Below are 11,772 nucleotides of genomic sequence, written 5' to 3' on the forward strand. Positions count from 1 at the left end.
TATAAGATTATATCATAAAAATATGTATATATTTTAGTAGATTATTTTTAAATTATGTTAGTTGAGTAGTTGGCGTTAATCGCTGAAAGTGGAACTGCTGAGGTAATAACTCGGTGATATTGTTAATACTTAAAGTGTTTTTATCAACGTTCAAACGCTTAAGCATGTTTATGAAACGTTTGTTCTTCATTAGAATTTTAAATTTGTAGTTCATTTCATGCACCTTCCTTGAATTATCTGCCCTTTTCTCCAAATTTTGTAAATTGTAAAGATATTGGTCGTAACCCTCTTCATAATATGTGTGATTGGACTTTTTTCCTTTGTTTTCTCTGCCGTAACAGCTCTTAAGCTCGTTCATAATCCTATTCTCTGAGTACTCGTTCTCATTCGTTGTCAACCTAAACAAATTATCCAATGAACTCTTTACCTTTCTATAGTATGATAGTCTTTAGGTGTTAACTGGGTTTTGGCGAATTTAATCAATAGTTTAAGATCATTTTTATTATCAAAAGGCTCCAAATCGTCATCCGGTCCAGATTCCTCTAATAAATTATCCAAACCCTCCTGTTTATCCAACGTTGAAACTATATAATCGTTCACAGTCTCAAAGTTCTCAACACTCTCCGAAGAGTTACCAGTGTTAGGCACCTGGTCACTAGTGAAAACAGAGTTATCCGTCGTGCCAATAGTACTATTCGTGTCAATATTATTGGTTATATTAGTAGTAGTATTGGTAATGCTGTGAACTGTGTTTTTAATTTCGTTAATAATTTGAATCGCTTTGTTTTGATGCTGTTCAGGGGTGTTTTCGGAAATTTTTGAGAGTAAAGTTGTCAAAGGAGAATCAGTAGTTGACATTTCCTTCTCAAGTTTCTTGTTCTTTTTTAACTTATTAATTAAGCTCTTAATATCAAGTTTTTCATCTTTATTCACCAGTGACTTTCTCAATTTAAGCTCAGTTAGGGATAATTTAGTGGATTTTTTGGAAACTACGGGAGCTTCAGAAGATTCCATAAAATTGTCTGATTCATACCTCTTTCCAGATTCTGAGCATTTTGGTGATTTATCTTGGTGTTCATTCGAGTCAAAATCAGGAAACGTATCAAGATCCTCTTTATACATGTCATAATCACTCCCATTACCGTGCATACCCTGAATAAAAGGAGTTGTGAATTCATCTTCATCTTCGTCAAGGGCTTTAAGAACTTTGGGGTCAATATTCCTAAAAATTATTGTCAAATAGTTAAATTACTCGATTTCTTCTTCTTCCAGGGAGGAATCCACGGGTTCAGACTCATCCTTAGCAGAATTTTCGTCATTAATATCTGACTCTGGATCAGGAATCAACTCTGGGTTTTCTGAAATAAGGTTACAAAATCTATCATTCCACTGCAGAACATCGTCTTGGAACAAGTTTCTAGCTCCTGTTATCGCTGATTCCTCTGATTCTTTAAGCGTTCGACAGTGCTTAAAAGGGTCAAAATTTTTCGTTTCATTGAGCATTTCTCCCACCTCTACCAGGTCAGGATCATCACTACTCAGGAACTCTTTAATCAACTTCTCTCTCTTTAAAACGTTTTCATACCTTTTACTGTTCTCGCTTGAAAACTCCAGTTTGTCCACCAAATTACCACCATCATCCATACTATTGGTGTTAGTGTTAGTGTTAGTGTCAGTGTTGAGTGTGCTGGTATCAGCTATTGACGGATGAATGTAACCTCTTTTGTATTCATATTTATCTGTTTGTACTGAGAGTTTACTGGGCTTTTGGTGGAACTGTTCATACAAGTAATCGATCATTTTGTAAGGCTCATCGTACCTATTGACAGCTTCGTACCTTTGTTTCAAGTTAAAATTTTCGCCCTGAACATCCTTAAGACCACCAACTATTTCATCGTTGAGTGTTTTAAAGTACTTTATGTTAACGTTCGTATTATCGTTTTGATTAGATTTGATCTGTTCCACACCGTTCTCAGTTTCATTACCAACTTCTCCAACTACTTTGTCAGAATCAGTTGATTTATTATTTGAGAAATTGAAGGGCGTGTATATATTTGAAGTCCAAACTTTATTGTCGCCATATCTAACAATTTATATCATGAATAGTACTAAAATAATTCTATAATTAACCCTATTATAAGGGTAAATTAAGGGTAAAATACTTGTAGATGGATTTTTCGTCATTTGAAGGTTCATATGCACACTTGTCCAAGTCACACAACTTGTGTGTTAACCTAAGAAATAATTTAATTTTGTACAAACTTGTTAAAGTAGTCTTTGTCTCGATTTATTTTTTGTTTGGTGCTCAAGTCCTTAAACAGTTTCTTCTGCTCTTCTTTAATCTTCCTTTGCTCCTATTAATATTTTTAACACATTACTCTTAAGTACACTGTACATAGTATCGTGCAAGTAGTTATAAACTAATAGTATAGTAGTAGTTAGTAGCGTGGCGATATTAAGTAATATAGTAATATAGAAATGTTGTATGAGAAACTTGTAGATTTTCTAAGTATAGTAAGTAATCAATCGATGCGTTTCTGTTTGCATTAAGTCCTTTTAAGTAGTCGTCGTATCCTCCAATCGCCTTCATATTCTCAATATCTCTTACTCTAAGCTCCTTCATAAAATCCAACTTATAGTCTCCTATAATCAGTATTTGCAACTGGTAATAATAGTATATAACTAATAAGAGTATATAAGTATGTGATTAGTAAATGAAGTGAATACTGAGATATGAAGATTGCTGCTCATGAGTTTCTTTGCCAGTTATCACATTTCTTTCTAATTCTTCAAAAAATGTATTCTCAGATAAACCAATTCTGGAATTAAAGGTTAAATTTTAATAAGCAATTACCTGTTTTTTAAAATGTCAATTGATTTAATATACAAATTCTCCAGCTTGCTGCCGATTTGATACCTATCTTTATTAAAGTAATTTTTACCTATTGGGCTCTTTCTCATTCTTTCAGTTATTTTATAGTCACTTCTGTGCAGAAAAGCGTCTACGTTAGCGCCAATATCAACATAACAGCCAAGAGGAGACTTGCGAACAACCACGCCCTCCACAACATCTTCAATCTAACACTATTGTGTAAACAGTAACTTACTTGATAATGCGTTAAGAGTTTTCTGTCCTTAAGTGATTTTCTAGTTTCTAAGAATCTGTTAATTACTTTTTAAAATACCTGAGGGCGGAATTAAGGACAGTTTAATTGTTTTATATTCAGGGTTAATTGACTTTATATACACGTCAAGATCTTCTTTGGGAGTTAAAGTCAGGTCCACTCTGTCTACCCAGCCCAAACTAATGTCCCTGGCATGTAAAACCCCGAATTTTGTGCTCCCGATGTCAACCAGGGCATAGGTTGGGAAGACTTCAGAAACTCTTCCTTTAAGTCTTTCGCCGACTTTATAGTGACAAACATCAAATCTATTCTTGTTACTCCTTATCTTCCACTTCTACAATAAACATTAGGTCTCAACACATAAATATTAGAGTAACAGTATTTGTAATAGTGTGTGTAATGGTATGAAGTAGTATAAAGTACTGGTTTGTGATGGTTTTGTTTCTTGTTAATAACATCCAAATCATGATCTAATATGTTTTTTACCAACTTTTTACTAATAAACCTACAATAAATTATTTTTATACTTAAAAAATCGTGATAAAATGGTTAGTAATTGTAATAGCGGTAGTAATAATAATACTGTATGGATTTTGGTAATTTTTCTTTTATCTTTTCAGTGGCTTCGAAACCGATATGGCCTTGAAATTCAGTATCACAGTTAATTAAAGTTACAGGCTCTTTAGTTAGATCAAGTTTAGTGGTAAATTGTTGAAGGTTGGGAATGTGAGTATAATTGCGATATGAGTGTATTGTTACAAACGATGTGAAAATGAGTATATACAATATCATCTTTGAGACAGTTAGATATCGAAAAGAGGTTTATCTATCAGGTGAATAACTCCATTATGACATCTCAGGTTCCAGCGAAGTATCTTTGAACCGTTTACAAAGATTTCCTTATCACCCTTTGACAAGTCTCCAGTGTGTTCGAAGAACAAAGATTTGTTATTAATGGTTTGAAGTTTTTCTGGAAATTTTCGAGTTTTATTGTACAATAACCAGGGCTGGGTTGGAGAACCTAGTATGTCACGATATAGCCATAAGTTATGTGTAAAATGGGACCTCACGAAATCAACGACAGAATCCTTGTATGAAGCCTCTAGCTTTGATAAAGCCTGAGTTAAGCCCTCATTTACTGGAATAAAGCCTGTAAAAGGCCCTGGAAGTGATAACTCGTGAGATAACCTATAGCCTAAAACATGGTTAAAAAATGAAAAATACCAGATTCCTCCTCAGGATTTATTAAACTTGAAAAAGAACGCGTAAAGGGGTTGTTATTACAGAATGAAAGAACAGTACGGCGAATATATTTATGTTCAAAACACCAGTAAACCTTTGAATTTATGACGTTCGGGTCCTTTGTTACTCTTCTCAACTTTTTCAAGCCTCCAAAATTAGATCTCCACAACAGGGCCTGAGAGATAAACATTATAAACTAAAAAGAGCAAGTTTAAAACCCAGTGATAGAATACAAGAAGAAGCATGGGGAAGTTTCTCATAAAATTACAAATAAATATAAGAATGATTTAAGAATTAAGTTTATGACAGATAAATGTAATAAAATTAAGCACGACCAGAGGGTTTAGAACAAAATTTTCCAAATTAGTGTGTAGATTTGTGACTAAGAATGGAATCAAAGTCTTCTCATTGAATGTGTAATTTACAAAAAAACGAATAATTTTTCTAAGGTTTAAATTTGTTGGATTCTTAATTTAATCTTCAAAAATATTATTTTTAACCATAAATTACTGTTGGTAAAGTCCCGACAATATAATAATAGTTTTAAATAGTTTTTCTGAAAATAATTTTAATGTTTAACTTTTCTTTTTAATTTTTATTTTAAATATGTTTGGTGATTAAATTTTTAAGTTTTGATATGTACTATGATTTTCAGTCAATTGTTATAATTATTTTCCTTATTATCTCCTTTTTTTACTATTTTGACTCCATGTTATGCTTAATAATTAAAATAATGGCATTAATGGCATCAGTTAGAACTCCTGAAAAGCTCAGGTATTTAATCTACTTACATAAATTTCCATTAAACTGATCTGGCAATTAATTTTAGGACTTTAATGTTTAATATTTCGTGTATTTTGGGCATCCATTTCATATAAATATTCTAATTTCACTATAATATTGGTAATATATAAGTATACATGTGTACGTATGTGTAGTAGTATAGTAGTGGTATGAGATTAGGTTAAGTATTAATTTGATTGAAAAATTAACAGGATTTGTATCACGATTAGGGTTAAATTAGTAAGCGTTCTATGTTATCTTTTGCGTCAACGATCTGCTGATTCAGAGGTGATCCGTCCCTACTGGTAATAGCACAAGAAATCACAGGACGTGAAACTCCACAAGCCCTGCCTAAGGCTACCTTACTATGAACAAAGATATAAGGGACATTCTAAAACATTTTTAATGGGTATATAGAAACAATACGTCTAATACTATGGTAATAATATAATGATAATAATAAAAGTATGTTAATAGTGGAAAAAATACCTTATCTTCACATAGAAGTGGAAGATGCAAAATAATTTCAAGAGGTTCAGCATCAGCTGCAAGTAAAACAATCTCAGCATGTCCTCTATTCAAAGCCTTTGTAGCTAAATTCCGGATTAATCAGTATATAAATACTAAATTATACGTATTAATGGTATATAGATAATAATAATATGGAATTGTCTAGTAAATGGTGTAAAATAGTGGGAAGAAATACCTTCATTGGCTCCTTTTTTGAGCTGTTTGTAGTTCCCTGCCTGTTGTACAAGGTCCAGAAGTACTCCGTTCATTTCTTCGGTAGCGAGAGGAAAAGCCTTTGATGCGCTGTCGTTTGTGGTACTCATTTTTAAATTATTCTAAATTATTCTACAGGTTTGGAAGTAAGTTTTTGTTTAAGGAATCTTAGACAAAAAATAATAATTTACAGGAGATGGTTAAAAAGACTTTCAAACCAGACATAATTTAATATAAAAAATTATTTATGTTACAAAATCTAACTTAATAAAGGAAATTTAACAAGATTTAAAATTAAGGAATGTACGCTGGGGCCTGATGTCGTTTTGTAATATAGATTTTACAATAAATTAGTGTAACACTTATTTTAATGTTGATGTTTCTATATTTTTGTTATTATACTCATAACACTGCAAAAACATAGGGTAATTGTATGTTTTGTATACAGAGTGTATGTTCTCTCACTCGAAAATTGTCATAAAATTTTGTTTTCCCTCCTAAGTATATTTAATAATTTTCTACTTTAAAACTATTGTATTTGTAGAATTTGTGTACTGTTTTTATATATGATTTTAAAATGCCGCTCCCAAAATTCATAAACAATACAAATGGAAGCTTTTTATTCACCTCCGAATCCGTAAATGAGGGACATCCTGATAAATTGTGCGATCAAATCTCAGACTCAATTTTAGACGCCTGTTTGGAACAGGTTTTTAAAATTTTTTATCATTTAACTCTTACTTTAGGATAAGGATAGTAAGGTGGCGTGTGAAGTGTGCGCAACAAAAGACTTTATAATGGTTTTTGGTGAAATCAGTACATTTGCTAATGTTGACTATGTAGAAGTGGTAAAATCTGTTTTAAAGAACGTAGGATACACTTCAACTGCTTTAGGTATTGATTCCGATACAGTTGAAGTTTTAGTCAAATTAAAATTGCAATCGCCTGAAATCGCCAATGCTGTACATGTTGGTAAAGCTAAAGAGCATATCGGTGCAGGTACCTTCTGTAAACAGTACTAATTACACTTTACTAATTATAACTATACTTAACTATACACAATTACATAAGTAATATTAATGGATAGGTGACCAAGGAATAATGTTTGGATATGCAACTGATGAAACACCTGAGTGCGTTCCTCTTTCGCACTATTTGGCCGTGAAGCTGGGCCAAAGACTATCGTACCTGCGCAAAAGTAATTCACTGTCATATTTGAGACCTGACGCTAAAACGCAAGTCACAGTCGAGTACCAGAAACATACAAACGGACACATTGAACCAAAAAGGATAGATACCATAGTAATCAGCACTCAACACGATCCAGGAGTACGTTTCACACATATATATCACTATATACCAATAGGATAATAAATAGTACATTTATAATTAGGTGGATTTTGGGGTTATGAAAGAGGATATAATGAAGCATGTGGTGATGCAGGTGGTTCCAAAGAATTTGTTGGACGAGAGGACAAAGTATCTTATCAACCCTGCAGGTTCCTTTGTCTTGGGAGGACCAGCTTCAGATGCAGGTTTAACGGGGAGAAAAGTAATAGTTGATACTTACGGTGGTTGGGGAGCCCATGGAGGAGGCTGCTTCTCAGGAAAAGACTCAACTAAGGTGGATAGATCAGGAGCCTACTATGCACGATTTGTTGCAAAATCGCTGGTTTTAAATGGCTTTTGTAAGAGAGTCTTGGTACAAATCTCTTATTGCATAGGAGCGGTAGATCCCATTTCCCTGTATATTGATACATACGGTACTGTAGCAAAGGGCTATACGGATAATGACCTGCAGAAAATAGTACTTAAAAACTTCGATTTCAGAGTGGGTTATATAATAGAAGAACTGATGTTAAAACGCCCAATCTTCAGGAAAACGAGCGTTTACGGCCATTTTGGTAGAGAAGATCCTGATTTCCTGTGGGAACGACCGAAAGATCTTTCACATGAAAAACTATCCAATAACCATAACCTTATGGTTAACGGACACTAATTAACTCACTTTGTATCGTTAATATTCTTACATTATATATTCATTGTTGATAAATTTTTGGTGTGGTTTACACATCTTAGGTTGATTAAAATTTTTGGCCTCTAGGAAGTAAATATTATACATATTTTAAATTTTTCGATATTTTAAAAGTTTTAGATTTTGAAGGATTATTTTAGATAAAAATTTTCCAAAAAATGGTAAATAGGGTGGTCCCATACAGAATCTATAATTAGAAAATACGTTGTATATTTATTAACTAAATCATATTTTAAAAATATGGGTCTAAAGTGTAATTTAAAGATCTTTAAGGAATCAAGGAGTTATACCGAGTCTGAAATAAATAGTTACATTGAGGAGTTTTTTCAGGAATGTTCCAGACTATCCGGAAAACCAACACATAATTCATTTGAGAACACAAAAGCCTGGGAGTATATTAAAAAATGTCTGGAATCACTAAAAAATCAGGAGGAAGTTGACCCAGAAATTCTCGACAAAAATGAAGCCTATTCATATGTGTTGAATAAGTATCAGATATTTGATCAGGTAGTGAATTTGGTAGAAAGAATTAAGGCCGAAGAACGGGATAAAATACCCTTGTTCGGTCTTCCACTTGCAATAAAGGATAACGTGGCAGTTAAGGGGATACCACTGAAAAATGGTATGTGTAATATTTATAAAACTGTCTTTAGGAGCCACAACTGGGCCTTATGAACCCAGTTTCACGGCAACTGCAGTAGAGTCACTTATTAACGCAGGGATGGTACTGGTTGGTAAGACCAAACTTAACGGTTTTGGCCTTGGGGCAAATACTACAGGAGTTAAGAGCATTTACGGCGAAGAGTATATTGTCGGAGGCTCATCAGGTGGTTCAGGAGTTGCAGTAGGAGGAAACTCCGTTACCGTCGCAATTGGCACCGACACTGGTGGTTCAGTCAGGTGCCCAGCAGCTTTTTGCAATGCAGTCGGCTACAGACCCTCAAAAGGTGTTGTTAGCAGGTTTGGAATGCACGAACTTTCGGCGAATTTTGACACTGTTGGATTTATTACAAATACTGTCTATGAAGCAGTTTATCTAGCTTATTTTACCTCTGGTTATGATATCAAAGATATGCTAAGTGAATATGATTCAAACCTTATTAAACAATCTTTTCTCGCTCTTTTACACAACTTTAACAACCTAAAAAGTTTGTTATGTACTCTAACATATGTTAATTTGTCAAATTATAGAATTATTTATTTGTATTAAGGGAGTTAATAAATTATTAGTACCGTTGGATATGTGGAAGGGGTTGAAGAATGTAAAAATCGGTATGTTTGATTCCGAGGAGATTTTTAAATTGGGGTTTATTGATGAGGAGAATAAAGTTAATATGGAGAATGCTGCTAGAATAACCTCAGAATTAGGAGCAGAGGTTATAAAATTAACCATTCCACCCCTGGATAAGTTGACTGCAATTTATTACTTGGAAACTGCGAAGCAAACTACCACTAACGTTAGAAGGTTCAATCAATATCCTTATTCGTCAAACAAATCAACCACCGTTACTGATTTAGTACTAAGTTTTGAAAAAAGAATACAAGAACGATTTTTACTAGGTACTCACCCATCCATTAACCATACTATTATTATAGTATTGTTATAGTTATATATAATGTGAAAATAACCATAAAGTGTTGATATTATAATGTTATTAGGGGAATATGTAAAGCTGAGTGAATTTAATATTGAAGGGTTGTTAAAGGACCAGAGAGAAGAGATGATCAAATGGGTGGAAGAGAATAAACTGTTCAGCGAAGTGGAATTTTTCATAACACCGTCAACATCAGAAGTGTTGCCAAAAAAGAATATAGAATTACAATCTAAAAACGTTTACATGGTAAGAAGTATTAAGTCAAAATGAAATTTTAGTTGGACTTATTTCTGACTATTTCACCAATACTAGGACTATGTTCACTCAGTTTGCCTCTTAGGAATTCAAATAGGCCCAATTCACTACATATTACTGGAGGATACTTTCAGGATCACAGATTAATGGAAGTTTCGCTTATTTTTGAAGCATATTTAAGAACCCAAACCATTTCAACATAAATTAAATCCAATGATATTTAATTGTTTTAATTTTAAAATACATTTTAAATAATTGTGTTTATGATTTTATTTTACCATAGCTAGGGTTCACCTCACTCTAGAACTTATGATCACAGTAGAATCTAATTCATTGTATTTAAACTTATTCTTGAATTAATTTAAAATAAATAACTGACTAAATTAAAGTTTCTTATACCTGCGATTATTTTATTTTTTAGAGTTCTTGTCCGAAGCATAACTGGATCCAGAAAATTGATCCATTGTTAAGATTTCAAAATGATAAAGAAAATGTCATTTAAAAGATAAATTTAAACACAAAAGTTTTATTGAACCTAATGGAGGAACGACAAACTGAAAATGAACATAAAAAGCCTGAAGAATCTCCCAACTCAAAGTTTGAATGTAACATATGTTTTGATGAAGTTAAAGATCCCGTTGTTACGAGGTGTGGCCACCTGTTCTGCTGGTCCTGTTTGCTCTCCTGGATGAACCGCAGGAACTATCAGTGTCCAATATGCCAATCAGGAATTTCAAGAGAAAATGTTATACCCTTATACGGCCATGGCCAAAATCAAACTGATCCAAGGTAAAATATTTTTTAATTTATTCTAATAAATATTCAGAGATAAGCCAGAAGAACCAAGACCGAAAGCACAGAGATCAACATCTAACCAAAGACCAAATTCAGTACTTGCTACTCATTTATCTATCATATATACGACTGTATAATATATAATATATCTATGATATGATGAGATGTGTATATTTAGTTTTTTCGAGGATATGAGAACAGAATATCAGTTTCATTTGGATCATTTCCTTTTTCATTTATTTTTCCTATCGCATTTGGAACTAACAATACAGGGTCCTTTTTTGACCTCTTCAGAAATGACGAATCCACGCCAAATATGACTTCAGGTAATGGTAGAAATAATTTTGTAAATTATTTAGAGCGAAGAAGAGCTTACGCCTATACCGGGTTTCTCTCCCTTGTAGGATTACTAATGATCGCATATCTCGTTCTCTGTGTTTAAATTCATAATGTCGATTTTTTAATTTATTTCCCAATATATTGATAGTTTTATCGTGCACATCTTAACCACTTTATAATACTATATAGTGTTTAGAAAGTTCTTAAATTTTGATTTTCCAATTTCTTATATTTATTTTGTAAAATATTGTTTTAAATGGCTTCGGAAGCTGGTAGTAACGTGGAACTTTTGTTCTCGTCATACTCGGTATTTTTCATATTATTTTACAAATAAGTAGGACGAAAGAGGTTACGTTCCCAGTAGTGTTTTAAACGAATTGGTGTGTGAATTGGTAAGTATTTTTAATTTTGTTTTAAATATTTTTACATTTTCTAAGTGGAATTTGAATAAATTAATTAAACCGTAGGGTTATGCACCTTCCCTTAAAGAAATGTCAGATTTTAAGCAGAAGACTGGAGGCCAGTGCGATTTGACTTCTTTTAAGGCGTTTTTGAAGACCATCGTCCACCCTGAAGATACACACGCAAACCTAACTGAACTGTTCAGATTCTATGATCCCAATGTGAGGATATATAAATTAAATTCCTGTAGAACACCGGCAGAATTAGTAAGAAACAGCTGGAGAGACTCTTAACAAACGTAGGAGAATACTTGTCAGAAACGGAAATTGAAAGATTTTTTAGGTATTTAAAAAAATATATTATATTTTTAGTGTTTTATGCAACGAGACGGATGAAGTGGATTATGAAGATCTAGTTAACAAGTATTATAAACTTTAAACATTACTTTTAGACTCCTACTAAAGTGATTTTTATTTAT

The 11,772-nt window shown here is 32.8% G+C and overlaps 7 protein-coding genes across 7 annotated transcripts; 4 read left to right on the forward strand and 3 right to left on the reverse strand.

The window, feature by feature from the left end:
- Positions 1-44: 44 nt before the first annotated feature.
- TpMuguga_04g02680 (S1 RNA binding domain protein) lies at positions 45-3,917 on the reverse strand (the record flags this gene model as incomplete). Its single annotated transcript, XM_759434.2, has 12 exons — positions 45-398; positions 428-1,222; positions 1,253-2,083; positions 2,163-2,234; positions 2,263-2,354; positions 2,495-2,643; positions 2,728-2,819; positions 2,855-3,078; positions 3,108-3,154; positions 3,186-3,459; positions 3,549-3,630; positions 3,709-3,917. 12 exons carry the CDS (start codon positions 3,915-3,917, stop codon positions 53-55), a joined length of 3,213 nt encoding a protein of 1,070 aa, XP_764527.2. The 3' UTR covers positions 45-52.
- An 11-nt stretch (positions 3,918-3,928) lies between these two features.
- Positions 3,929-4,557, reverse strand: HDP (Fasciclin domain protein; the record flags this gene model as incomplete). Its single annotated transcript, XM_759435.1, has 2 exons — positions 3,929-4,320; positions 4,350-4,557. The coding sequence occupies 2 exons, from the start codon at positions 4,555-4,557 to the stop codon at positions 3,929-3,931; spliced, it is 600 nt and encodes a 199-aa protein (XP_764528.1).
- Positions 4,558-5,310: 753 nt separating this feature from the next.
- Positions 5,311-6,181, reverse strand: nhp2l1 (uncharacterized protein). The gene is made up of 3 exons (XM_759436.2): positions 5,857-6,181; positions 5,640-5,743; positions 5,311-5,541 (listed from the first exon to the last, which is right to left on the reverse strand). The coding sequence occupies exons 1-3, from the start codon at positions 5,981-5,983 to the stop codon at positions 5,383-5,385; spliced, it is 390 nt and encodes a 129-aa protein (XP_764529.1). The 5' UTR covers positions 5,984-6,181; the 3' UTR covers positions 5,311-5,382.
- A 29-nt stretch (positions 6,182-6,210) lies between these two features.
- On the forward strand, positions 6,211-7,909 carry METK2 (methionine adenosyltransferase). Its single transcript, XM_759437.2, has 4 exons — positions 6,211-6,582; positions 6,620-6,872; positions 6,961-7,202; positions 7,267-7,909. Exons 1-4 carry the CDS (start codon positions 6,451-6,453, stop codon positions 7,870-7,872), a joined length of 1,233 nt encoding a protein of 410 aa, XP_764530.1. The 5' UTR covers positions 6,211-6,450; the 3' UTR covers positions 7,873-7,909.
- Positions 7,910-8,100: 191 nt separating this feature from the next.
- On the forward strand, positions 8,101-9,999 carry gatA (Amidase family protein). Its single transcript, XM_759438.2, has 5 exons — positions 8,101-8,530; positions 8,562-9,056; positions 9,139-9,468; positions 9,568-9,749; positions 9,782-9,999. The coding sequence occupies exons 1-5, from the start codon at positions 8,149-8,151 to the stop codon at positions 9,959-9,961; spliced, it is 1,569 nt and encodes a 522-aa protein (XP_764531.2). The 5' UTR covers positions 8,101-8,148; the 3' UTR covers positions 9,962-9,999.
- Positions 10,000-10,086: 87 nt separating this feature from the next.
- Positions 10,087-11,031, forward strand: rnf-5 (RING finger protein 5). The gene is made up of 4 exons (XM_061306119.1): positions 10,087-10,547; positions 10,585-10,648; positions 10,732-10,879; positions 10,913-11,031. The coding sequence occupies exons 1-4, from the start codon at positions 10,297-10,299 to the stop codon at positions 10,993-10,995; spliced, it is 546 nt and encodes a 181-aa protein (XP_061161915.1). The 5' UTR covers positions 10,087-10,296; the 3' UTR covers positions 10,996-11,031.
- A 43-nt stretch (positions 11,032-11,074) lies between these two features.
- On the forward strand, positions 11,075-11,771 carry TpMuguga_04g02030 (EF-hand domain protein). The gene is made up of 6 exons (XM_061306118.1): positions 11,075-11,199; positions 11,231-11,284; positions 11,360-11,515; positions 11,545-11,636; positions 11,666-11,716; positions 11,746-11,771. Exons 1-6 carry the CDS (start codon positions 11,149-11,151, stop codon positions 11,759-11,761), a joined length of 420 nt encoding a protein of 139 aa, XP_061161916.1. The 5' UTR covers positions 11,075-11,148; the 3' UTR covers positions 11,762-11,771.
- Position 11,772: the final 1 nt, after the last annotated feature.

The sequence above is a fragment of the Theileria parva genome, assembly GCF_000165365.1.
Source record: "Theileria parva strain Muguga chromosome 4 map unlocalized ctg_529, whole genome shotgun sequence".
NCBI lineage: Eukaryota > Apicomplexa > Aconoidasida > Piroplasmida > Theileriidae > Theileria > Theileria parva.

Coding starts and splice junctions, on each gene's coding strand:
- nhp2l1 (XM_759436.2), bottom strand. CDS start 5,983: ATGAGTACCACAAACGACAGCGCATCAAAGGCTTTTCCTCTCGCTACC. Junction 5,744..5,856: donor CAAAAAAGGAGCCAATGAAG/GTATTTCTTCCC, acceptor TCCGGAATTTAG/CTACAAAGGCTTTGAATAGA. Junction 5,542..5,639: donor CACTTCTATGTGAAGATAAG/GTATTTTTTCCA, acceptor AAAATGTTTTAG/AATGTCCCTTATATCTTTGT.
- METK2 (XM_759437.2), top strand. CDS start 6,451: ATGCCGCTCCCAAAATTCATAAACAATACAAATGGAAGCTTTTTATTC. Junction 6,583..6,619: donor TAGACGCCTGTTTGGAACAG/GTTTTTAAAATT, acceptor CTCTTACTTTAG/GATAAGGATAGTAAGGTGGC. Junction 7,203..7,266: donor GCACTCAACACGATCCAGGA/GTACGTTTCACA, acceptor ATTTATAATTAG/GTGGATTTTGGGGTTATGAA.
- gatA (XM_759438.2), top strand. CDS start 8,149: ATGGGTCTAAAGTGTAATTTAAAGATCTTTAAGGAATCAAGGAGTTAT. Junction 8,531..8,561: donor GGGGATACCACTGAAAAATG/GTATGTGTAATA, acceptor AACTGTCTTTAG/GAGCCACAACTGGGCCTTAT. Junction 9,057..9,138: donor CAACTTTAACAACCTAAAAA/GTTTGTTATGTA, acceptor ATAAATTATTAG/TACCGTTGGATATGTGGAAG.
- rnf-5 (XM_061306119.1), top strand. CDS start 10,297: ATGGAGGAACGACAAACTGAAAATGAACATAAAAAGCCTGAAGAATCT. Junction 10,548..10,584: donor CAAAATCAAACTGATCCAAG/GTAAAATATTTT, acceptor ATAAATATTCAG/AGATAAGCCAGAAGAACCAA. Junction 10,649..10,731: donor CTAACCAAAGACCAAATTCA/GTACTTGCTACT, acceptor GTGTATATTTAG/TTTTTTCGAGGATATGAGAA.
- TpMuguga_04g02030 (XM_061306118.1), top strand. CDS start 11,149: ATGGCTTCGGAAGCTGGTAGTAACGTGGAACTTTTGTTCTCGTCATAC. Junction 11,285..11,359: donor ACGAATTGGTGTGTGAATTG/GTAAGTATTTTT, acceptor ATTAAACCGTAG/GGTTATGCACCTTCCCTTAA. Junction 11,637..11,665: donor GAAATTGAAAGATTTTTTAG/GTATTTAAAAAA, acceptor TTATATTTTTAG/TGTTTTATGCAACGAGACGG.